We start from the raw sequence: 26,090 nt of genomic DNA, 5'->3' as shown, positions 1-26,090 counted from the left end.
CCAGAATTAAACTCCTTCCAGACTCATCAGATTTTTTTTTTTTTGTCCACCTGAAGATAGATGACTCAGAAAGCTTACAATAAAGCTGTGGAAAGCACATTCCTCTGATTTGCACAGTATTGACCGCCAGTTGCATCATTCTGCACAACGGGAACGGAAAACAGTGTGGTCAGCTAGGGGTTATGCAAGTGCTACAGATAGTCAGGTCAGGTGTTTGTTTTACTTTTCATCCTAGATGCATCTGTGATACATGAAGTGTCAGCTATTGATTGGTCTTGAACTGTCCACTACAAGAGCTTGAAAATATGGAAGTACAGTGCAAGTGTGTTTATGACTGTCCTGAACAGTAAACATCTCTTCTGTCCCATCATTTTTACGTGGTCACTTAGTGTGGAGGAGCCCTTATTTTTGGCAAAGGGGTGAATAAATGATAGACCGCTGCATGTTAAATTCCACAAGGCATTTCATTCCAGTATTTTTAATCGTATAACTAATGTGGTAATTGTTTCTGCCAACCCTAGTATGTAGGGTTTACTTGGTTAAAACAGCAAAGTAAAAAGAAGAAACTGAACTGCTGAGCCCCTCGCCCTGCATCTCCACACTGTAGTGTTTGTTACACAATAGTTCAGGTAAGTACTACATTATCAAGCAGGTGGTCTTGGTAGTGTGTGTTTAATAAACAGTAGTGTTTAGGTCAAGTTCACCCAATAAGGATACAGAACAAATAACTTTTTCGAAGGACCTTTTAATGATAGAATTGCATCCCATTGAAATTTTCAGACAGAAATGTCTGCGGATATTGCTGCGGCAGAACATTAAAGATTGCAGAAATAAATATCTCAAGGTATAAAAACCAGAAGCCAGTATAAAATATACATTACAACAGCAGACTGTTTTTTAAATAAAATCTGAGCAGCCAATTTCACACATTAAAAGATAAGGCTGGGTGTGTTTTCTGGTGGTTATAAAAAGCTTCTGTCTTCAGCATAGAGAACATTATCTGAAAATAAAAGAAAAGATGGATGAGATTACACATAACTGCAAGACATAACTTCTATAAAATTGTCATTTAGGATAATGCACCTTGTCTTAGAAACATGTAATCTGGGATGAGACCCTGATACGTTGGGTTGTTTTAATAAGAGAAAGGTCAAAGTGGTCAGACCAGTGCTGGGCCTCTTCTCCAGGTTAAAATAGGTAAAGACTTTTGGTCCTGGACTGTGGGGTTAATTAATTCATATAAACAATTCATAACATGGTTAGAACCAAGTGCTGGAAGCATCAGCCTATAAAGGCGTTTTTTTTTTTTATTAACATTGAACAGTATTTGACTGTAAAGCTCTATGTTTAACACATTCATTCACGCTTTGTATACAAACCCACCTTAGTATGATTCTAGCCGTTTCATGATGTCATTTTGGATTTTATTGTAAACTGTCTGGAACAGTTCATCCTTTGATTTAGTTCCATTTAGTTGAACTGTCCGGGAGAAAAAAAAAAGTAGAAAATGACCATTATATAAAAGCCAATTAATTTATAATTATGACGAGGTAATGTGGAATGGTTTCTTCTTGCACTACTGAAGTAATTTATAGCCTGAATTTATACTCACCCACATCAACGCTATTGTCCTCCATTATTTTTTTGTGCTTTAAATACATAGGCCAAACATGGCCATTAAACAGGCCAGGTGGATCGGGCACTGAGTAGTTCCTTGAACTGGAAAAAAAAAAAAAAAAAAAAAAAAAAAAAAAAAACTTGAAAAACTCTGCATTCCAATCCACACACCTCTTGTTGCTAGGCGATATTCAAGAATGTAACAAACGGTACTGTACATCATTACTTACATACAAAAGATACGGTACACACAGCTATGGAAAGTTCAAACAAAAAGCATTCGAAACCATAAACCTTTAACATTTTTTTAAAATCAAATCAGTGTTTAGTGCTAACTCACCACCTCCTCTTTTTGCAATCTTCATATGGAATGGAAAGAAAGTATCGTTGGTTTAATACGTCGATCAACGGTCTAGAGAGAGAAAAAAAAAAAGAGTTTTAGATACAGCACATGCAATTAACCATTATTCAAAGCAATGTACAGTGGCTTGCAAAAGTATTGAACCCCCTTGGCATTTTTCCTATTTTGTTGCCTTACAACCTGGAATTAAAATTGATTTTTGTTTGGATTTCATGTAATGGACATACACAAAATAGTCCAAATTGCTTAAGTGAAATGAAAAAAATAACTTGTTTCAAAAAATTCTAAAAAATAAATAACGGAAAAGTGGTGCGTGCATATGTATTAACCCCCTTTGCTATTAAGCCTCTAAATAAGATCTGGTGCAACCAATTACCTTCAGAAATCACATCATTAGTTAAATAAAGTCCACCTGTGTGCAATCTAAGTGTCACATGTTCTGTCACATGATCTCAGTATATATACACCTGTTCTGAAAGGCCCCAGAGTCTGCAACACCACCAAGCAAGGGGCACCACCAAGCAAGTGGCACCATGAAGACCAAGGAGCTCTCCAAACAGGTCCGGGACAAAGTTATGGAGAAGTACAGATCAGGGTTGGGTTATAAAAAAATATCCGAAACTTTGAACATCCCACGGAGCACAATTAAAGCCATTATTAAAAAATGGAAAGAATATGGCACCACAACAACCTGGCAAGAGAGGGCCGCCCAGAAAAACTCACGGACCAGGCAAGGAGGGCATTAATCAGAGAGGCAACAAAGAGACCAAAGATAACCCTGAAGGAGCTGCAAAGCTCCACAGCTGAGATTGGAGTATCTGTCCATAGGACCACTTTAAGCCATACAGTCCACAGAGCTGGGCTTTATGGAAGAGTGGCCAGAAAATAAAAAAATAAGCAAACATGTTTGGTGTTCGCCAAAAGGCATGTGGGAGACTCCCCAAACATATGGAAGAAGGTACTCTGGTCAGATGAGACTAAAACTGAGCTTTTTGGCCATCAAGGAAAATGCTATGTCTGGCGCAAACCCAACATCTCTCATCACCCCAAGAACACCATCCCCACAGTGAAGCATGGTGGTGGCAGCATCATGCTGTGGGATGTTTTTCATCGGCAGGGACTGGGAAACTGGTCAGAATTGAAGGAATGATGGATGGCACTAAATACAGGGAAATTCTTGAGGGAAACCTGTTTCAGTCTTCCAGAGATTTGAGACTGGGACGGAGGTTCACCTTCCAGCAGGACAATGACTCTAAGCATATTGCTAAAGCAACACTCGAGTGGTTTAAGGGGAAACATTTAAATGTCTTGGAATGGCCTAGTCAAAGCCCAGACCTCAATCCAATTGTGAATCTGTGGTATGACTTAAAGATTGCTGTACACCAGCAGAACCCATCCAACTTGAAGGAGCTGGAGCAGTTTTGCCTTGAAGAATGGGCAAAAATCCCAGTGGCTAGATGTGCCAAGCTTATACATACATACCCCAAGAGACTTGCAGCTGTAATTGCTGCAAAAAATACTTATGCACGCTCAAGTTTTCTGTTTTTTTGTCTTATTTCTTGTTTGTTTCACAATAAAAAATATTTTGCATCTTCAAAGTGGTAGGCATGTTGTGTAAATCAAATGATACAAATTTTAATTCCAGGTTGTAAGGCAACAAAATAGGAAAAATACCAAGGGGGTCAATACTTTCGCAAGCCACTGTATTACCAGGGATGAAACTAACGGTGGGCAGCAGAAAATGAAAACATAGTTACAGGTTATGACAAAGCTTTAAAACACTGACTGGCGCATGGGGAAAAACAATGGCGCTGTTCATTGCTCGCTCTCCCTGTCAGTCACCTGCTTTGCTCAAAGACTTTCTGAGAACACACCGCACACCTGCTTTAATGTCAACTATTAAAAGTTCCATTACTACTAAATTACTTATTAAAACATTTTTCAACACTATGATAAAATATATATATAAGTTTGCATAGGTTTGCACAACAAGATATCTTACATACAAGATACACAAGTGTTACTTTTAATAGAAAAGACCCACTAATGTACAGCCCCTTTAGAGGACAATTCTCTGTCGGGGCCCCACAGTTGCCAGTCTGGTGGCAAGCTGGTTGAAGTGCCCAAAAAAGGTAATATGTGGTAGACACACAAACATAATAGAGTACTGCCATAAGGTAGTTACCCATAGGTGTAAAGCAGAAAGCCCTCAACAATAAGGATGTGAATGCCCTCATCCTTATCGTTGGACTCCAGTAAAATGTCAGCATCCAGAGTGTTGTTCACACCGTGTGAGCGCTCAAACTTAACAGGGTTTTCAATCCATGCATGGATGGTACTCATCATGGCATCCATATCCAGTGCAGTGATAACTACAAACAAAACAGATGGATTGAACTGGACGACCCCAACACACAGGGAAGCCCAACTTAAAAGTGAACACAGAAAAACCCAGATTATTTGAACTTCACAACCCCTTGATAATCTGTCCTCTCACAGGCAAGGCTCATCTGGGTTTGTGTTGTACTGACACGGTTTCTAGAGGATTCTTGGTTGGTTGTGTCACTGTAGCAGTTTTACACTTCAATTAATCTGAACAAATGCATTTCACAAAACACTCATTAGTTTGGCTAACAGGTTTTACTAAAGACAATGATGAGAAATAGAACATGCAGAGGACAAAAAAAACAAACAGAACTAATATTTCTGGATAAATATAAGCCGCAGATGTAGCTTTTTCTAAACACTGTATTGCTGTATAAGTAAATATATATTTCTTACCATCATACTGCTTAAACCCATCTTTGTCTTCTTCAATCTGATCTTGAGGCTGAATATCAATATATAAACAATATGAAAATCTGTCATGTCCCGGTCTACTATAAAACTGTATCAGTGTGTGCCTTTAGAAATATACATATACCCCTATTTCGTGGTAATATTGCAATTTCAATTTATTACTGTAATGTTGGTGCCTCCTGGAATACGTTACAGCAACAGTAGGTATATATTAGAGAAATGTATGCCAAAATATATTTTGCACTTGAGGTACACTAGTTTTTTTTAAGCTATTTCAACATGGGCTAATATTTGGAATTAGTGCTGCTGCAAGATAGGACCCAGAGATTGCAGTTGCCACGGTAATCACAATACTGTACATGTAGAAACTGCATTGCAAGAATATCTTGCTCAGAAAAATCTTCCTCGTTACTTCGTAGCACAGAACAAACAGGAGTAGCTGCTTAATTGCACCGCTCCTATTTTAATGCGCACTATTCCTCAGATTGTCAGCCAACTTCAAGGTTAAACAGAAGATCATGCAGGACACCCTGCGGCAGCGGGCACTGCATCACAGCCACTGCGTTAACATTGTTAAAACTACCTCTTTAAAAGAAAAAAAATACACGCTAAAGTATTTTTAAACTCACCTTGAAAAAGTCATCTTGGTGAACAACGCAGCAGTTTGGCAGGACCTGGATTAATCTATTGGTAAGAGTTGTCTTGCCGCCGTTTGTTACGCTGTAATAAACACAAAGACACAATGTGTTCTTTTACATTCATAAACTAGTACCAGTGTCTGCTTTTAATACTCTAAATATCAATGTTTTATCACACTTTTGGAATAATGTCCTTACCACCAGCAATGGCCTGGCTGTCCTGTAAACTGTACAGCTGTCGTGCAATCTCAGAATGCCAGGAAAAGACGGATCACACAGAAACACGGAAAGGATTTTGGCCTAATGAACTGACATGACAGCATTGTTCCGAGCGTTGTCTTATGTATTACTCATAACTCTTATTATTTATGATTCAGAACTAATTTATCTGGGAGAAATAAAACATGTCGTTGGCTTAAAAAAAAGGAACTAATGACAATGTCTTTGTTTTAAACACTAAAATACTGATTTGGTGGTATACATTTATATATATATATATATATATATATATATATATATTATAATATATATATATAGTATATATATAATATGGTCCAACATAGGCTTATAGTGTCTAGGACCTGTAAAAATGAAAAGTACCCCGCATGCATTCTTTATCGTAATACTATGCAGAACAGCTGAACCCTGTTACAGTTGCACCCCTTCATGTGCTTGCTTTACATAGCGCAGGCCTCTATGTATGTATAGTAACTGTGTGGCACGACGTACTGCACTTCACCGTCATTAACTCACCCGCCAATGCCAATGATGAATTTCATGTTGTTCAGTCACACGAAATCAAAAAAATAAAAACTGGATGCTTAATCCGGATCGGACTATTCACGTCTGGAGGAAGAAGAATGCCCAAAAAGAGATGGTAAAAGCAAACGTCAACTACTCAAATTATCCATGTTTCGGATCAGAGACAAACTTCGCGGATGTTGCTCGGCTTCAGTGTTCAAGCAGGAAAGAGACCGCTTTTCTTGCAGGCAGCGCCAGATACTATTGTGTGACGAGCGACTGGCTATTTAAAGCGTACAGGTTCCGCGGAAACAATCGTCAGCCAATAAGACTCCGGGAGAGAAGAGGTTCGCCTTTTTTTAATAACAAATTCATTACGACCTAAACCCTGCTTCTTTCTTCAGTATTTTTATATAATATTCATAGACCATCTGTCCGGAAACGGGTTACAATTGATTGAGTTGTTAAACCTACTCAACTAGGTTACACCACGCAGTTTGGTATTTACAACTTCAGCCGCAGCTACAGTGGGCTGAACTTGTTTATATAGTAATAGTCCAACTCTTGGCTTTGTTTGAAAGCAGTAGAAAACAGATGCGTATTGTTTTGTTGATAGTGTGTGTGTGAGATTATTAAATAGTCTCTTTATAGGAACGTCAGTGGAATACGATGAATGAATTACTCCTCTATAGGTCTTCTCGATTACCTTTTAATAAACATACAGAATATGTCGGTAGTTTACCTAAAAAGTGTTTATTGTTGTCAGGTTGTTAACATACACTTAAAAGGAAACTTTCAAAACGATTTTGTTTATGTAGTAAGCGTCACAAAAGAGTACTATATATAAAAAACAAAACAAACAAAAAAAAAAACATGTCTTTGTGATAGCTGCGCAAAACGTAGCTTTATGGCACATACTATACTCTTAGTTTATTTTTTTAAAACACTTTAAGTTTCCCGCGATCGATAAACATATGTGACAGACCCCTGACCTGAGTAGCAACTTTCTGCTTAAAGCACACTGTGTCCTATAAGTTGTTTCTGCAAGGCCCAGATAAGAAACAGGTTCCATCTTATTATGAATGATAGTGCATATACTGGATGTCCTGTTAGCAGACAAGGGTTCAGCTACAGGGCAGATGCTTGATGGACAATTATAACTAGCGATTTATCTAAGCAAAATCTTCAAATTCTTGGAATTATTTAATTAAAGAACACACGCACGAGATCCAAATGCTGTTCAGACTGAATACCTGTCAGTCTTCTAACACACAAAACCCTGAAATATGAGAAGCTTGTATTGCATTTTGCATGTGTCTTCACATTCAACAATACACACTATTTTAAATCACCAGCTAACAAGTTTACTCACAGGCCCTCCAGGTGCCCACTGAGTGCATGGGCCTTACTGGATAGTCCTCCGCTATGAGGACAGCAGCTCCATAATTCAGACCGATTTCTAGGGACAAACTAAGCATCCTTTCAATTCTGCTGGATTCGGCATGTAAAGATTCAGCACTAGGACAGGGCTCGGTGTCTGATCCCTGCTTCTGGCTAAAGCAAATTATCCTTACATAACCACTGCAGTAGGATCTATTGTATAAGGCATGCTGGGTCGTGTTCACAAAGTACATACTACAGGGCGAAGTTGATCTTTTTTCTAAAACACAATGTTGATGTACAAACTTAGAATTGGGGTAAATTGTGAATAGAGCCCACTGTGTCAGTGGTATTAAAAGTGTACTAACTTTGTTTTTAAAATTCTTCTTTAGTTTTTTTTTTTTTTTAACAGTCATGGGCCTGTCTGTTGTGCTGAAAACATTTGGGGCTTTATTTTGGATTTGGGGTCCTTATGCGCTGATCATGTCTGTCAGCCTTTCTAGAGACCACGGTAACTGCCATGATTTTATACCAAACTTCACCAAACTTATCATACACTCCTAGTCTTTTTAGATGCTTTGGAATGCATTTGGCAATAAATCTTGATTTTATATAATTTTTTTTGTGAATACTTTTGGTGTAGGTCACATGGTATGATTTAGCTTAACCATTGGTTTACAACTATAGTATTGCGTTTGAAATATCTCCATTTTACAAAATTAAGCATAAAATAGTAGCAAATACCCTGGGAGCCTTCAAGAAGCTGCTTGATGAGATTCTGGTATCTTACTAACAACCAAACGAGCAAGATAGGCCAAATGGCCTCATCTCGTTTGTAAACTTTCTTTTGTGCTTATGTTCGAAAAAACATTCAACAGAAGAAAAGGGGAGCAAGTGATAATGTTGCCAGCACTGATATTATATAAGATGAATTTCAAAACATTGGTTAGCACTCCTTTAATTGAGAAATAACATGTTTTTGATTCTGCAGCACATCCTTTAAAACCATGACCCAAAATTACTTTGTCTTCTGCCAATATTTAGGTTTTTTTTAAACGTTCTCCATATTAACATCTGTTTGAGGTCTTGTGGTTTAAGCATAATGACACCTTATAAAAATTTTGCAAATCAACCCACAATATTGTTTCAAATAGAAAAAGATGCAGATCGCTGGTAGCACAAGGGCTACATTGTCAGATGTTCAAGTTTGTTTAGTTTATTTTATTTATTTTTTAAATTAAAATGCATAGTCAAATATCAAATGTGAGATGTACATATGGAAGATAAGGATTTTGAATGTGCAGTTTTGAGATAAACAGATATTATATTAAATACATGATTTAATTTATCTGCTACTATGCAGGCTAAATACATCTTTGTTTTGCAAGTCATGCTTCCAGGAAGTGTTGCACTTCTTTAGTCTGAAGAGTGAAATAATCCTTCACCCCTTTAACGTCATCTTTTAATGTCAAGGTGCTAGTGTACATATCATGATTCAAATTGCAAATACATGTTTTCTAAGTACTTCGCACAGGAGCATACTCTGAGCAATCGTACTTTGAGCTTTACCTGCCTTTTTTTCCTAAAATTCAAACCCGATAATTAAAAAGGGACGTTTCTAAAATGTAAAGAAGCATACTGTGCACACTTAAGACAGGACAGGTTTTTAAATTGACCCTAAAACTGAAATAAATGAATCCATAAATTGAGCCTGATTCATACATATTATCCTGTACAGACTGACACCTTTGACGTAGGACTAGGGAGGGGTAGACAGTGTGGGGCATTTAGTATAGTATCCTGTGTATGCAGTTTTTGTAAAATGTCCCAAAAACGTCAACCTTGCGTGGGACAAGTTCTTCGGAGGGCATTACACTATAGCGTAATTTGCTTATAGGTTAATCCAGCACTGCTTCTAGGCCTTGTTTAAAATGAACAGCAGTAGATGCAGTCCTTTGAGTCACACATTTGTCCTATATTCTGTTGATCTGGTGGTTCATTCGCTGAAGGCTGCCATTGTAAAGCTAGCATTCGGAGAATGTTGTTCAATGGTGGTTAAGCTTTTCTGGCATGCTTCCAAGCTATTTCCAAAACATGACTGAAGCCACAGAGAACAGTGAAGGAACTATTGGGGTCTTCTTTGTCTGAAATGAAAACTAGCTAAGTATTCCAGCTTTGTGCTTTTCAAGCACTGCATTTTCTGCCCCCCTTTTAAAAATGTTGTTAAAATGGCCCAGGTTTAAACAGAGGTTCACTGAATGTAGTACTGCAACAGTAATGAGCACAACTTTGTCATTTTAAGTGATTGTTTGGTGATGTTTTATTATGTATTTAACCATATTAGAGATGAAATAAATAAAAGGGTTAAAAATCCTATTCTTAACCCGAATAGGATTGCAATTAGTATTACTACCTCAAGTTTTGCATCACCTAGAATTTTAGGATTGAGGTATAATTAAAAAAAAAAAAAAAAACTATGTGAACATAATTTACATATTTTATTCAACATTGTGTAATCAAAGAAACTACATAATGATATTGCAAAAGTTTACCGGAAGCCATAATAGCAGTACAGTATTTAATGTCAGATTTTGAAATGTCACATTTTTCCATTTTTGTCAGTTTTTTGTTAAATATGTGGAAAATCACAAAGCGGTATGTAATTCAATATGTTAACGTAACATTATTCAGCAGGTTTCATTCGACTTTATGAAGAAAAATGTGAAGCCCTGATCAGTACTATGCAGTAAACTTAAATAAATTGTAGACCAGTATTAATAGCCTCCAAACTTTTTGATTGGTCTTTACTAAGAACCAGGCAAAAATAAAGTGTTACCAATCTCAAAGCCTCCCAAAGCTCCTGTGCCAAGTCATGTACAGATTAATAATAGTATGCATTGGTTACAGTGATGCAGTCTCCCCTTCCTGCTGTAGTGGAATGTGCAAGCACATATCAAGGGATCCCACAGGTAAAGAGGGTTAGAGGCTCAGAATATCAGATTTCTCCAAGATACGGCATGGCCGGTTTTGTTAAATGCTGCAAACACACAATGTTTCAACTTAACCTTGAGCTAGTTACTTGAAATGTAGTTACAGTTCAGCTTTGATATACAGTGATGGTATGCTGCCAGCTAGTGGAAGTCTTGGGAATGCATTTATTTAGGAGGTCTAATAAGGGTAATAAATAATATAAACCACCAGAATATTTCTGAACATATATATTTTTTCAGACGTTGCAAACCTCTTTGAGATGCATTTGCTTTAAATCCACCGTATATTTCCACTCACTGTGTGGTTTCAATGATATACAACGTATTGCCCCCCTTATAGAAATATAATAAAATAACTTTTTAAGTTATGTAAAATATACATACTCTATATTAAATGCAAACACATTTCATATTTAAAAAATAATTGTATACTGTGTATAGTAAAGCCATACATAATGTACCATTTTAAAAAATAATAAAAAATAAAACCTGTATCAGCATTATTAATATAATACAGTAGTGGGTGTTGAAACTGAAATATTTTTTTTCGCAGATAATAATTTCCCTTATAAACTGCAGTGGTCTCTGCTACTGTAGTACAGTCATATTATAGACTGCCAGATTAATCAGCTTTACATCTTCACAGATCGTTTCTCCAGCCACCTGTTCAAGTGCACACTAGGCCAGTATAAAACAAACCTGCAATTATGACTTTAATTAGTTTCTTTGCAGTTATTATAAAGTTAATTACTTCTCAGTAGAACTTCTTACTTTGTACATCAGCTGTGTAGGTGAGATTGCACTTGCTTTTCACACAAACCAAAGCATTGTGTGAGCACTGAATGGCCTCTTCAGAATATCTTTATGTAGTATTTTGACATCTACATACAATCGGTTATTACACATACTGTAGTTCAGATGTGGGCTCCATGTAGGGTTTTATTAAGTGAAGGCTTTAAAAATGGTAGGAAGATGCAAGCTGACATTAAATGTCATAGAATTAATGTTCTGGATCACTGTAAAGGTTGTAACTCGAGTTTCCAAATCGACCTTGATATCTTTATCTTGGCTAGCTTTAGTATCATCTTATTCAGCCTCCAATGCCTACTAACACTGGAAACATATATGTTTACACTTCACAAGAGAGTTGAATAAACTGAGTGAACTAAAAGATGTGTGTGCTCTACATTCGTTCAAAGATGTGTGTGCTCTACAGCCTCGCTGTATATTTATAATTAATTTCAAGACAGGCCACACGCCTACAATAATCATAATATGCCAGACAAAGTCTTATGGATTAGTCAGATCGAGCATTGCAAATTTGGACTAAAACCTTTAGTTATGTTGGTTGAACACAGACTGACAACATAAACTACGATAGATCTCGTATATACGTTATTGTACTATATACTATAGTGGTAGTACACTAATTGTACACAATTTATGTATTTTTAATATATTGCTATTATTGGTTAACGATGGTTAACGGTTACCACTACTTTAAACCAGTAAAGAATTCGATTTAAAAAAAAAAAAAATTAAATATTGTTGCTCAAGACAACACGTCATCTGACAGAACAATCCGCCGGCTGCAGGATAGCAAAACTAAAGCATCCGCAGCAGCACTGTCAGTGGTTTCCGCTTTTTGATTAAATCCCAGAAGTCATTGAGTCTTAAATTAAGGTCCGCCTACTGCGCTTTTTCAACGGTGACTCATGCTGGAGGGATCGAAAAAGTTCCAGGTAAAAAAAAAAAAAGGACTTTAATTCAATATTGATTTTGTTTTCCCGTAGTGTATTTACTGTGATGTTATGAGTGTTACCGCGTGTGACAATAATACGACGATACCTGAGTGAAACAACCACATAACAGACATGCTTCAAGAAAATGGTCTTTACTTCAGTAAACGCTTTAATAGTGAACCTGTTTAGTTCGTAGTAAACGGTGGTACACCTAGGGTCCCACTTTCTTGTCGCTGGTAATGGGGCAAGGTGGGAATACAGATTCATAATTTTAAGGTTTTAGTATTTTTAAAACATAATTAGTTGCTTTAAAAAAAATGTTGAGACTGCGGCAGAGCCCGTGTAGTATAAAGATTCAAATAATAGTTACCACCCGTCTCTGAAATTTTAATAAAGAATTCAATGTCTCTTCAGAAGAATGCGGTTTCTTTTTTGGTGTATTGCCAGCTGGACATACGTTCTGGTTCTTGGTTTTAATAGTTAAACATTATCGGTACAATTCATTATTGGCTGATGAATTATTTTAAATATAATTGCCCAACGTGTTTTCTTCTGAAACTTGGTAAAATGTCGTTTTAAAGGCACACACAGCACGCCTCAGGTTGCCACAAATTACAACGCAAAATGTCGGAAGTTGCATAGACTTTTCAGACTGTTACTATTATTCCTGTAAATATTAGTACAAGGCAGGGCAAATCTAGTGTTTAGCATACATTGAGGGAAGCTTCAAACAATTGAACACAACACAAATGCCGACCACTCTGCTGTAGTCTTAAATGTTGGCATTACAATAGTGCATTCATTAAGTCAAGTTCATGAAATTACTGTCCTTTGCTGTCTTAAATAGAAGTATAGTGCAAGTGGTAGTCTGTAGGTTTTCTTAATTGCTTTTTTGTCCACTTTTCAAATGCAAAACATTTTGCAGAGAATGGTTAGCCATATGCATGTAAATGTGGAGTATCTAGTTCAGTTGAATTGCATAACCCACTGTGTCTTGGGGCCGAGCCTACATTTTTATCTCTCTTGAGAACCACACAGTGATGAGATTTAGCTTTGATTACAGTATTATTGGCCACTGTGACCTACTAATGCTTGAGTTTTGGCTTCTGATGGGTTGGGCTAAAGATGGCTGTTATTGTGTGGTACAGTACATGTGAATCTGGCCTGATACTGCGAGTCAAATACAATTGAAGACAAATTGGAAAGTTTATAGAACTTCTACATTAAATACTTCTCGGTCTCCACAACAGCTTTCAGTATGAGCAATGAGTTTGACTAGCCATTGGATGCTATTTAAGTGAAATGGCTACCACACTAACTGACACCTTTTTCTTTATAAACCACAAAAATCATTCTGTATACAAAATGAAGATGGTTACACCCTTAAATAAACCACAGTGCTCTGTTGCAGCTTCACATCTGCGCATATTTTGATTTCTGGATATTTGTTTGTGTCCATGTGTTAAATAAATATAACTAGCATCAAAATAAATGTATCACTATTATAACATTTATTTTTGAAAAAAAGTAAGATGTTTTTGGTGGTTTTTTTTATCACTTATCCTTGCCCATGACACACTTCAGTGACTGTGACTGAGGCATATGCACTTAATAGCCTGATTAGTGAGACAGTTGATTGGACATTTGATATGGAGTGATTTGAGCTGTTGAATTGCAAGCTTGAATAAAAGCAATAAAGAAAAAAAAATGCTGTGCAATCGGCATATTGGAGGCTGGACTAGGGTAGCGTACTGTGGCTCGCTGTATTGGGTGCTCGCAGCCAGCAATTTCAAACCTGTCGAGGTGGTATAACCAGACCCACTCTGTCAATGACAGGCCACGAACTGGGAGACAGTCACAACACCTGCCCAAGATCGACAGATCATTTTGCAGCATCTTCGTGATGTCAGTTGTTAATCGGCACAATAAAAAGTCACTGCACCTGCTGTAAAACAGTTTGTCATTTTTCGATCACGTCTAGTGAATTTTATCGAAATATAAGTGAAGTTTCTTTTGATGCTCAAATATAAGTTGTATGTTTCTTTTGATGCTCAGTGTGTGTGTTTTTGTTTTTGTTTTTGTTTCTTTAGTTCCTTAAATGCCTCTGACTGGACACTGAGTCAGTGACATGTGAGCAAAAGGCTTGCTTCCTCATTTTAAATAGCTGTAGTAAATCGATATCATACGTTCTCTTAAGAGAGTACTAACAAATGTTTGAAATCCAGATCCTGGGATGTACAGAATTACTGTACAACACTGCAGATCTTAAAAAAATAAATAAATAAATAAATAAATAAAGTCCTGATGTCCAAGGTCACATGACCTGCACATACATGGTACCTTGAAATGAAAATGATATACTGTAGTACAGCACAGGAAACCTGGAAATGCTGCAGTATACTCTTACTTGTTTAAGTCTTTGAAACCTCAGCATAAACAAATTTAAAATACAAGCAAAGAACCGAATGACCAATGGAAGAGGCACTATTGATTAATGCTCCATGATATACATAGGCTTGTTACTATTCATTTTTTTTTTTTTTTTTTTTTTTTTTTGCAAATCGACTTATTTTGGAATTATTTATGTATTTTTTTAACTATTAGAATTTATCTATTTTTCAATTCAAGCAGAGAATGGGTGACATCAACCTTTATGCTTTAAAAAAAAAAAAAAAAAAAAAAAAAAAAACCTTTATGCCATTGTGTCTCATTTAGGGAAACCCCTTTATCATATGCAACAAAATAACGTTACTTTGGTCACAGCGAGCTATACCTTGTAAAGATCCAACACCAGTTGTCTCAGACTGTAGAAAACGCAATAAAACTGTATGCACAGAACAAAATATTAGATGGTTGAACAGAACTAACTTATTATTCAGTCTGTGCCCCCCCCCCTCCCCCTCCCTACTTCAGCACAACTGAATTTCAGTCACCGGAGGCAAGGCAGATGGGTCCGCTTCATGCCGTTGGTCAGGGTATTGTGCTCAGTATTCATTAAGTGTTTTCCTCTTGCACCCCATTTTCAAATCAAAGTAATATGTTACTCTATACTGATGGCCAAAGCCTACCTACACCTTAACCTGCTAATTTCAAAGTAGGTACTTTAAATCGAATTGAAACTACAGTACTAATGGACCTCTGAAATGACTGACAGAGGCCCCTAGCTATTCAGAGTGGAACAGAAACTGGACAGTTTCTAAATGATTATTTTTGGTAAGGAAATAGCGAGTGGTTTTACTGATGTTTATCCTATATACATTTATTTCAGTATAACTCATTTTTGGGGAATTCGACATTTAAACAAGCTTTACCAATTTTAATATCAAAGTAGCAAGCCTAAATATACCTCGGTTTGTTTTTTGTTTGCGTCTTTGAAAACTTATGAGGCTTGCAGTAACTTCGGTACACCTTGGTACAATGCTATGACAATTTTGTATACAGCCTCATTTGTGGTGGAAAACCCCACACTTGTTGGCTAATTAGAGTTTTGGTTTTACTTCCTATCCAATAGAGCTTTGACAAGTCTTTTATAAAATCCTGTTGCTGAAAGTAGTTGCAGGAGCATGTACCTGCATGTGAGTAGTGGCAAGCAGATTTCAAAAGGAGCAGAAGTGTGTGTCCTTGCAGCTAAAACAAACTTGACTTTCTGTATTGTATTGCACTGGACATGGCCTCAAATTTGTATTAAATAATAGATGTCATTTAAGTCTGCTACAGACAAAAGCACTTGAGTACATAGTGGCTTGGATTGCTATATATGTACTATATATGTTTTCCAACACTGAACAACATATGGGCTAATTGTATATTGATGAATTCAAAGATGGCTGTGACGATAGATTTAAGCAATATTTTCCGGCCATAGATTTGTCCGGTCATCTTGGTTAAATCGCCTGAGCTCTTTCTAGCATTTTAGATGCTGCATTGAAATAAAATGACCAGATGCTTGTCTGCTTATGACATGTTACTTTTTTATAACTGTAGTTTTGCAATGTGTTTTCAAAACCTGCTTGCCTCCAGTTAATCAATGGTATGGAAATCAACAGGAAAGGGAGGGTCTGATCTGTACTGACACGATCTTGCTTATTCTTGCTAAGCTCACAGTTACCTCCTTCACATTGTGGTTTGCTTGCTTAACGCTAACTACGTAAACATTGCTGTACAATGGAAATTTAGCCTGGTTTTATAACGTGATAGCCAATATCATATGGTGCCTCCTTGTTTTCAAACGTGTCTTCCTGGATGGTAAGTTTAACAGTTTAGTTTCGTGCCTTGCAGTTGTCAAACCACAGTATTTAATATATAAATTTTAAGCATTTAACAAAGCATGAAAAAAAAAAAAAATTGGATGAAATGCAGTACAGTATGTTGTGTTCATTTTAAAATGTAACTTTACATGTAGCGCTGTTTGAAACCACTAATACAATTTGTGCTTTAAGGGCAACTAGGTATTAAAATAATGGAGGATTTGGAGACCTCTAACGCCACTTGAAACAACTTTACAACATTTAGTTAGTGTGTGTAATTATATACACACACACACACACACACACTGAATGTAGGCTAGACTACAGTAGAACCTGTCGTATCCAATCCTGTAAGATAAACCTGATATTTACACATGCTGATACCACCTAAACAGTACAGATGGGAACTAGTCGGTGCACATTATTATTATCGGTCTAAAACGGTAGGTTCAGCTCTTAGCATGACGGAATAGATACAGTTGCATATAAAAAGTCCTAGAAAAGGAGAGGGGGACGTTGATACAGATCTGCAGGCAGTTTGGGAATACAGTTACATTTTACACGCCAGCAGTCCCAAAGTTCGCATAAAGTAGAACAAGAAAGTGAGACGTGAATAGAATTACTGTACCGTTAGGGATTAAACGGTGTTTATCAGCAACCTTCAAATGCAGTTTGTGTGTTGTTTTTTGTTTCATTAACAAGCACGATAGATACAAAAAAAATAAACTATCTGATTACTTTGGCATGGACAAAGTATGCTAAGAACTGCTTGGAATGTTTTGTAAATTGACAAATGCTGTATTAAAGTGCTTCTGTTGTTAATGCTACACTTTTTTTCTGTGAGTTTTTTTATTTTGTGTAGTACAGTATACATGCAGTACTGTACTTGGGTGTTTAACACACTGCTGTCAATCATTTTTAATGCGTTAAATGACGTTAATACTGCAACTACAATGCAGTAAACAACTCCCTCCTGAGATGCAATATTTTCACATATCCGATGGACCCCTGGAACCAGTCCAATCGGATATGGTAGGTTCTACTATATTTCATCGTAAGTAAAACAGAGAAACTGTTTGGTTAGTGAACCTTAAAGTATCACTTTAAAACTGCACTTTATAGTGTTATTAATCTAGGTGAGCATAAATTAATGTCAGATATGTTTTGTTTGAACAGAATGGTTAAGTTTTGAGTTGGGTTTTACCATTTTCTTAAACATTTTTAAATTTATTATTGCATAGAAACTGACATTTATTTTGTGGAAGATGAGCATCTGTGACCTAGATTTCCTGTTTGTGGGGCTGTTGTTCAGACTGCAGTACATATATTAAAATGAGATGCACTGTGTCTTACCACAGACTGATCCACCCACATTTTTATTGGCTGGGTGTACGCTTTGTGCATTGCAGTTTGACATGAACAACAGCGTGTTTTAAAACCCAGTTTAAGATTATGCCTGCAGGCAACACTAATACTGTCATGTGTGACAATTTCAAATGAATTCCTCTTTATACTTACATATTGTTCTCTTTTCCCATTAAATTGTCCCCATCAAGACCAATGTCAAGAATGTTAGTCTTAAGAAATGCATGTAGTGTATTGTGTTCTGACTGCTGTTTTATAAATCAGTATTCATTGTGGCTGGGTGTTCAGAAAGTCTTTCTACCAACAGTTTGTTTCAGGGCATGCACTGGGAATGAGGATATTGCTTAATTGTTTACATGCTCTGTGCTCGTAAAGATGAGTTGGGGTACAACTCTACAGCAGTTAAAATTGTCCTATTATATTCAAGTACTATACACACATACTCAATTTGAGTAAAACTTGCTTAAGTGCAACTAAAACATTGACTGGTTCTTGTATTAACAGTGCCTTGAAACTGTTCAGCACCTAGTAGTGCACGTTTTAATGTGGTTAGCTGAGATAGTCAGAGTGAGAACCTCTTGCCACTTCCTGTGCAGAGCGCAAGAGAGATCTGTTCAGTTCTAAGTAACAAGAGGCTTCCTTTAATGGATATGTCACTGTTGATCACATGCTATACTGTTTCAAGGCTTTGTTAGATGTTGGCCCATTTGACTATTGTAATTTTGTATTAATCAAAACAAGGACCTGAAATAGGAAGTGGACTACTGTGATAAGTATGGTGCTTGATCATTGCTGCACAATGGGGCCTGGGCTTTAGAACACAACACTTAGAATGTCCCTTTTTTTTTTTGTATAGGACAACTATAAAAACGTGATCATATATTTGACAGTTTGAGCCACTTTTTTATAAAGTGTTATGATCTGTGTTGACAATGCTTTTACTCATTAGATATTGAAATCATTTTTTTTTAAATCTGTTTTTAGTATATATGTTAGTGACAAAGGCTATCTAGAAATGTTGTTTGATTTTTATATTCCATAGATTTAAATGGTTCTGCAGACCTGTGTTTTTGTATCCTGTAATCAAATGAATTAATATGCTGTTCAAACATCAAAACAATGTGTTGGCTGTGATTTGTATCATGACAGGGAGAGAAGGATAAGTTTTCTTGATTGCTCTAGTTTTCGATGTAATCATAAGGACTTACAATGCTGTCTTTGTAGTGGCTGAGTACATTTTTAAGCACATTTCAAAGGCTCACTTGCATGCTGATGTACATTACGATTGTTTTATACCAAATGTAACTTGTGAAATACAATTTAATTGTTAGAGTTGGTGGAAGCTTCTGATGCAAAGTAAAAGCTCTGACATCAGTGTGAATCAGTGAACCTTTTCTGCGCAGAGACCTGCAAGTCGTCTTTGACATTGATGGCACATGGGGCTTGGCTGAGTTCGTTATTTCCTGTGTATTGTAGGTGTAAACTTTACCATATGTGTTCAAGGATGGGAAGTGTGTGCAATGACTAGGTCATGGTTTGCTTGAGATTTCAAAGTGTACATGAATTTGATTTCTTGTCAAATAGAATTTTGTTATCATTATACAAGATTGGTAAAAGGTATGAGTCTGTTTCTTTCATAGTGTAGAAAGGGTTTATTTCTTTGCCAGTGCACATACTGTAAAGTAGCTCCTCCAGTGAATGAGTGATTGTTTTAGTTCTCTTATACAGTAATGGGATTTAACTTCTGCATATTGGCCAGTTTTGTAACACGTTTTCTTAACATAACTTTGTAAAATAGATTAACCTGTAAGTGTCTTTTTTTTTTTTTCAGGTTTGCAACAAGCAGCTGTTCGTTTGCTTCTAACCACTACTATTGGGGACCATCGCAACATTTATGAAAGTGGGCACAGTAATTTCTGGCCTCTGCTAGTAAGAGGCTTTCTGGATACATTGGTGGCACATTATCGGTGAGCCTAACAGGAAGACAAGTGAATATTTTCCACCGTGAGGAAGCTGCTGTCTTATCAGACGCTGCAGATACAACATGACTGAATTTTGGGTTTGTTTCAGCTGCTGCATTGCAGAACAGCCACAGCCAGTAAGTATAACGGAAATCCATCTAATAATCTTAAATTGTACAAAACATTAATGTTAACCTTTGTCTTGTGGATTTTTTTTTTTTGCATTAATGAACTTTTTGCACTTTAAAAAAGTTCAAGAAACAAAGTACATTTAATGAGTACTTTATTTTACTGTATGCTGATATTGTTTACTGACTGAGCAGGTTTAAATAAAATCTGCTAGTATAGTACACCGTGATCAGTCATGCAGGTATGGGGATTTCTCAGTTTGAAAAAAGTGGGACTTCCGAAGTACCTGTGCTGATACAGTAGCTATGGTTAGAAAAAGGCTGTACTACCATCCAATTGGGATCTTAAACATGCAAGCTATTTTCTGTAGGTATTGCAGATATCCATCCATCCATCCATCCATATATATATATTTTTTTTTCTCCTGTATTGGGCTTTTTAGTGCAAATTCAGTTCTTTACAGAAACTTAATAGAAGTTGGTATGAAACATCTAGGCCTATATTTTCTACAGTGAACCAATGGTTGCCTATGTAAACAATTTAGGTTTTTGTTCAATTAACAATTTATATAACCACACTTTTGACTTAATTACAATTTAATTTGATTTGGAACAATACACACAGTGGGATTTAATGTTATCTGTTTTAAAACTTGCTTCTACTGTAGTAACTGTTGGGCTACTGTACATTGGTCCTTTACCTTACAGACTTGGCAACCCATAAGTTTAGCAGAAATTCAGTACTGTATAGGCAATCTGTTTTGAAACACTGAAATTTATTAGAGCTACTGTAGTCATGGAAAGTTGATACGCCCTAAAATGTCTGCATGTGTTTAAACATTTGCATCTGGTAGATTTTATGCTGTGTGAATGTCCATTGTTAATGTAGTAAAACATTATTTGGCATTTGTTAAACTTAAAGCTTTCAGAAATGAATGTATGCAATAAACAGAGAATGTAAAAGTATGTATGAGATCTACTGTGTGTGTGTGTGTGTGTGTGTGTGTGTGATTGTGTGTGTGTGTGTGTGTGTATATATATATATATGTATACACACACACACACACAATCACACACACACACACACACACAATCACACACTAGTGTGTATATACAGTACTGTGCAAAAGTTTTAGGCAGGTGTGAAAATGTTGTAAAGTAAGAATGCTTTCAAAGATAGACATGTTAATAGTTTATATTTATCAATTACAAAATGCAAAGTGAGTGAACAGAAAAATCTTCATCAAATCAATATTTGGTGTGACCACCCTTTGCCTTCAAAACCCTTTGCCTTCAAAACATAAATTCTTCTAGGTATACTTGCACACAGTTTTTGAAGGAACTCAGCAGGTAGGTTGGCCCAAACATCTTGGAGAACTAACCACAGTTCTTCTGTGGATTTAGGCAGCCTCAGCTGCTTCTCTCTCTTCATGTAATCCCAGACAGACTCGATGTTGAGATCAGGGCTCTGTGGGGGCCATACCATCATTTCCAGGACCCCTTGTTCTTTACACTGAAGATGGTTCTTAATGACTTTCACTGTATGTTTGGGGTCTTGTCATGCTGCAGAATAAATTTGGGGCCAATCAGATGCCTCCCTGATGGTATTGCATGATGGATAAGTATCTGCCTGTACTTCTCAGCATTGAGGAGACCATTAATTCTGACCCAACTCCATTTGCAGAAATGCAGCCCCAAACTTGCAAGGAACCTCCACCATGCTTCACTGTTGCCTGCAGACACTCATTCGTGTACCGCTGTCCAGCCCTTCGGTGAACAAACTGCCTTCCGCTACAGCCAGATATTTCAAATTTTGACTCGTCAGTTTAGAGCACCTGCTGCCATTTTCCTGCACCGCAGTTCCTGTGTTTTCGTGCATAGTTGAGTTGTTTCCACGTCGGAGGTATGGCTTTTTGGCCGCAAGTCTTCCATGAAGGCCACTTCTGACCAGACTTCTCTGGACAGTAGATGGGCATACCAGGGTCCCACTGTTTTCTGCCAATTCTGAGCTGATGGTATTGCTGGACTTCTTCCGATTGCGAAGGGAAGTAAGCATGATGTGCCTTTCATCTGCTGCAGTAAGTTTCCTTGGCCGACCACTGCATCTATGGTCCTCAACGTTGACCATTTCTTTGTGCTTCTTCAAAAGAGCTTGGACAGCACATCTGGAAACCCCTGTCTGCCTTGAAATTTCTGCCTGGGAGAAACCTTGCTGATGCAGTGTAACTACCTTGTGTCTTGTTGCTGTGCTCAGTCTTGCCATGGTGTATGACTTTTGACAGTAAACTGTCTTCAGCAACCTCACCTTGTTAGCTGAGTTTGGCTGTTCCTCATCCAGTTTTATCCACCTGACTATATGCCTACAAAATCCCTGACTTTGTGCAAGTGTACATAGAAGAATTAATGCTGTTTTGAAGGCAAAGGGTGGTCACACCAAATATTTGACTTTGGATTTGCATTAGATTTTTCTTCTGTTCGCTTACTTTGGCATTTAGTTAATTGATAAATATAAACTATTAACATGTCTTTTTGAAAGCATTCTTACTTTACAGCATTTTTTCACACCTGCCTAAAACTTTTGCACAGTACTGTGTATATGTGTGTGTATAATATCTATATTTATCTATCTATATATATAGATAGATAGATAGATATATATATATATATATATATATATATATATATATATATATATATATATATATATATATATATATATATATATGTAGGTAGTGTGTGTGTGTGTGTGTGTATATATATATATGTATATATATATATATATATATATATAAAAAAAAAACATTTTGAAAGTAAAAAGTACTTGTATGTCATGTAATGAATCTGTGTTTTCATGTAAATCCTTGTTTTTTACCTCTCAGAAAAGGAGGCGGAGGATAGACCGAAGCATGATAGGCGAGCCGATGAACTTTGTTCACACCACACATGTGGGATCAGGAGATATGGGGAACGGACCTGGAGCAGTAAGTAAAATGTAGTGCTGATCTGAGGCATGCAGCACACATCTCATAGCTTCTGTAGTTTGTACACTTGATTAAACACGACATTTTGTAATGTGATTGTCAGATAGTTGGCAAGTTGACAAAGTGGGTGCTGTTCAGTTGATATAAATCATTAAGTAGGTCAGTTCCTGATCAACATCATTTACAGACAGAAATGCACAAGACTGGCATGCACTGTGTGATGTCTGCCTTTCATAGCCTTGGTACAATATTTATCTCAGGGTTGGTATTTAGATTCCCTGTTATCAGTTGTCTTCGGTTATGTGGGTACAATTTGTTTATTTTTGAAGAAAATGTTCGATTCAAAAGGCATATCTAAATCGGTGGAATACATTGCTTATTTCTTTGTCTTCAATTGAATACAACAGCCTGTTCACAGCCCAGTATTTGCCTTTTTTTTTGAGATTTTGTGAAATGTTTTTGAATTTCATTTAAAATGAATTACACACTTAAGCATACCCAGAATCCTGATCTTTTTTCTTTTAGGCAGGATCGATTCAAGAACAGATGAAATCTAAAGGTGGCTATGGAAATGAAATGTCTAATGTCCAAGAATGACTCATAGTTAAGTGTAAAATGTGGGCATTTAAAAATGGTGAGTTTTATTTTTACATTGTTTACGTTTGATGTGCTTGTAATCCCCTAGTATTTATCTGCTGTTCATGATTTAACTTCAGCAAATGAAATCTCTGCAGTATAAGGTTTAAACAGTATTTATATTATGCATCTAAAAATGAATGCCTTAACCTTGCTGCAGAAGGATCTCTGTTTATCCTGCATAGTAAAACAATTCTTGAACATTGAATATTAGCCTGTTTATTGGTATAGGATAAGTAATTTTTCTTTAAAACCTTATCCAGCCCATTTTTAGTGCTGTACAGTGCTCTTTAAATTTTTGAATCTGTACTATAGTGTTGAATAGTTATGGATGCTATATGAAGTGTTACGTAAATTAACACACAAGGGACTAATTCTCTTCATGTGTATGAAGTACTTTTAAATGTGAACATATTGGTTTATGTAAACTGATTTGTTCCATCTGTAATGGTTCTATTTGATTTTTACAGGCACTGGACATGTTAACGTTGTTCAAACCGGTAATTGACAGCCTTGCTTACAGCATCACGAAGTTGAGGACGTTCTTGGACAGAGCCTATCAACACTTGCACTTGACAGTAAAATGAAGAGGCACATGTCGTCCTTCCTTTTTTATTAATGCTTTTTACAAAAGCTCATGAATGAAATTGCCAGATATCTTAGACATCTGTACCTAATTAATCTGTATATATTGCATATTAATGACTGCACTCTGTTGTTGGTTGCTATATGCATGTCTTGAGCTGGAATTACCAGTGTGTTAGCCCCGATTTATTATAAATTAAAATGTGTGACAAAAAAAACAAAACAAACAAGAATGCCTGGGGACATATGGAGTGGTTCTGTGAAGTATGCAGTTTTATCATATGTTCACTTTGTACAGTCAATGCCTTCTATATTGAATTCGAGCTTGGTTATCTTATTTATTTGCATGGTGTGATTTAAGTTATCCATTTTATCAAGATGTGGCTGGGCCATCACAAGATGCACCTAGGCAAATCCTTACATAAAGCCTCATTCATTTTATAGTTTTTAGAAATATGAATGTGTTCTAATGTCTGTTTTCAATGGATGGCTTAGTTTTACTGGTGGTTCTACTGACTTATTCTTTTGTAATGCACCATAACTTTGCATTTGGGAATTTCAGGTTTGTTAATGTGTTCCAGCATCATACACTTGAAGGTTTATTCAAACGTTTTTAAAGGCACTGTAAAGTCATGTATATTGCACAAACCTTTGAACCACTATTGATTGCATTTTTCTATTTATTTTCAAACATGTGATGTTGGGTTATTTGCTGTCTTTGGTGATCAATGTCTGGTAATAAGTTAGAATTCATAATGTACATGTAATGGCTTGTATATGTTTGATCTCAAAGCTCTAACCTATGATGGGCTATGTCTACTAGCTTTGATGGAACAAGTGGGCTAAACATATCTAATTGCCAGTAGCAAGATAGGAAAAGTGGATTAAAAATAAACCTGTATTTTATATAACAGCCCGGTGATTAAGCACCGTATTTTGATTGCATTGTCGGAGCCAAGATGATGGCACTCTGTGGCAAGTTAATTGCCTGTCGCACAACACATGTGGAGTACACTTCTCTCTTTCCAAATTGTCATAAAATGGTGAATGACACTGATCTTAAAATGTATACCAGTTTGCCCCCCAAAGCTATTCAAACTGTTTTAAATAACATCTGTTTTTGTAATGTATTGCTGAGTTCGTTCACATTGTGATGTGTAAATTGAATACATCCCCCTCCTGATATTGAAAAGGACAGTACAGGAGAGAAATGTTCATATTCTGTATTTTAACAATGAGGCATGAGACCATTTGTTTGTTTTAAATTTGGAACAATGCATTTCTTTTTAATGCAATTTCAAATATGCTGTATGTTGTCCTGTGACAATTTGATCATTCTGAATGTACTGTAAATCCACTGTTGCTTAGGTAATGAGATGCCTTTTTTTTTTAAACTTCATTAAATTTTAAAAAGAAATTAAAAATAATAATTGACTCTTGAGTGTGAATTCTGCATACTTAAATATACAGGGGAAAACACATATTTGTAATGGAGGTAGTAGTACAAAATGGCTACTTAATGTGACTGCAAGATTGACTAATCCAAACTCTGAACCTGCCAGGGGATCTGTGGAGATTTCTAGAATAGGAAACATAGACTGATCACAAACTCTAATCGGTGTCTTCCAAAGGAGTGTTGTATATGTTATGGGAGGCTAAGCTCTTTAATAAAGTACACCTCTACAGATCATTCAAGTATCCCTAAATGAAAGTCAATATGTTGAAGGAATCTTTCGAGCTACAGTTGTACTGTCTTTGGCAAAAGATAATGACACTGCAGTACTATCCCTAGGAACTGCATGGAGTGAGTGGAGTAACATTCCACAACATTTCCACAAAGGTTCATTAGCGGGTCTGGGATGGGATGCAGTTTAATCAATTTGTTTGGTTTATTATTTTTGCAGTAATAATTATAAAGT

The 26,090-nt window shown here is 36.5% G+C and overlaps 2 protein-coding genes across 5 annotated transcripts; one reads left to right on the top strand and one right to left on the bottom strand.

The window, feature by feature from the left end:
* Nucleotides 1-729: 729 nt before the first annotated feature.
* mibp2 (muscle-specific beta 1 integrin binding protein 2) lies at nucleotides 730-6,401 on the bottom strand. 2 transcript variants are annotated; one of them, XM_041218522.1, is made up of 8 exons: nucleotides 6,169-6,401; nucleotides 5,407-5,497; nucleotides 4,760-4,808; nucleotides 4,164-4,350; nucleotides 1,958-2,029; nucleotides 1,613-1,719; nucleotides 1,384-1,479; nucleotides 730-1,000 (listed from the first exon to the last, which is right to left on the bottom strand). In XM_041218522.1, the coding sequence occupies exons 1-7, from the start codon at nucleotides 6,192-6,194 to the stop codon at nucleotides 1,385-1,387; spliced, it is 627 nt and encodes a 208-aa protein (XP_041074456.1). In that variant the 5' UTR covers nucleotides 6,195-6,401; the 3' UTR covers nucleotides 730-1,000; nucleotide 1,384. The 2 variants fall into 2 exon arrangements, with proteins under 2 accessions (XP_041074456.1, XP_041074457.1); XM_041218523.1 differs by lacking the exons at nucleotides 4,760-4,808; nucleotides 6,169-6,401 and having other exon boundaries at nucleotides 5,407-5,468.
* LOC121294627 (CDC42 small effector protein 2-A-like) lies at nucleotides 6,233-25,595 on the top strand. Of its 3 annotated transcripts, none has more exons than XM_041218525.1 (5): nucleotides 12,164-12,268; nucleotides 19,712-19,978; nucleotides 22,849-22,950; nucleotides 23,476-23,584; nucleotides 24,057-25,595. In XM_041218525.1, the coding sequence occupies exons 2-4, from the start codon at nucleotides 19,925-19,927 to the stop codon at nucleotides 23,545-23,547; spliced, it is 228 nt and encodes a 75-aa protein (XP_041074459.1). In that variant the 5' UTR covers nucleotides 12,164-12,268; nucleotides 19,712-19,924; the 3' UTR covers nucleotides 23,548-23,584; nucleotides 24,057-25,595. The 3 variants fall into 3 exon arrangements, with proteins under 3 accessions (XP_041074458.1, XP_041074459.1, XP_041074460.1); XM_041218526.1 differs by lacking the exon at nucleotides 12,164-12,268 and adding an exon at nucleotides 16,389-16,513; XM_041218524.1 differs by lacking the exons at nucleotides 12,164-12,268; nucleotides 22,849-22,950; nucleotides 23,476-23,584; nucleotides 24,057-25,595 and adding an exon at nucleotides 6,233-6,503 and having other exon boundaries at nucleotides 19,712-19,916.
* The last annotated feature ends 495 nt before the right edge of the window (nucleotides 25,596-26,090 follow it).

The sequence above is a fragment of the Polyodon spathula genome, chromosome 19, assembly GCF_017654505.1.
Source record: "Polyodon spathula isolate WHYD16114869_AA chromosome 19, ASM1765450v1, whole genome shotgun sequence".
In the NCBI taxonomy this organism is placed as follows: domain Eukaryota; kingdom Metazoa; phylum Chordata; class Actinopteri; order Acipenseriformes; family Polyodontidae; genus Polyodon; species Polyodon spathula.
The sequence above is the reverse complement of the archived record's forward strand: the minus strand, read 5'-3'. Positions and strand labels throughout refer to the sequence as shown.

Excerpts from the sequence above, each read along its gene's own strand:
- mibp2 (XM_041218522.1), bottom strand. The coding sequence starts at position 6,194 with ATGAAATTCATCATTGGCATTGGCGG. Across the intron at positions 4,351-4,759 it reads TGGGTTTAAGCAGTATGATG|TTATCACTGCACTGGATATG; the intron begins GTAAGAAATATA and ends TTTTGTTTGTAG. Across the intron at positions 1,720-1,957 it reads GATTGCAAAAAGAGGAGGTG|TTCAAGGAACTACTCAGTGC; the intron begins GTGAGTTAGCAC and ends TTTTTTTTCCAG.
- LOC121294627 (XM_041218524.1), top strand. The coding sequence starts at position 6,233 with ATGCTTAATCCGGATCGGACTATTCACGTCTGGAGGAAGAAGAATGCC. Across the intron at positions 6,504-19,711 it reads AAGACTCCGGGAGAGAAGAG|GTTTGCAACAAGCAGCTGTT; the intron begins GTTCGCCTTTTT and ends TTTTTTTTTCAG.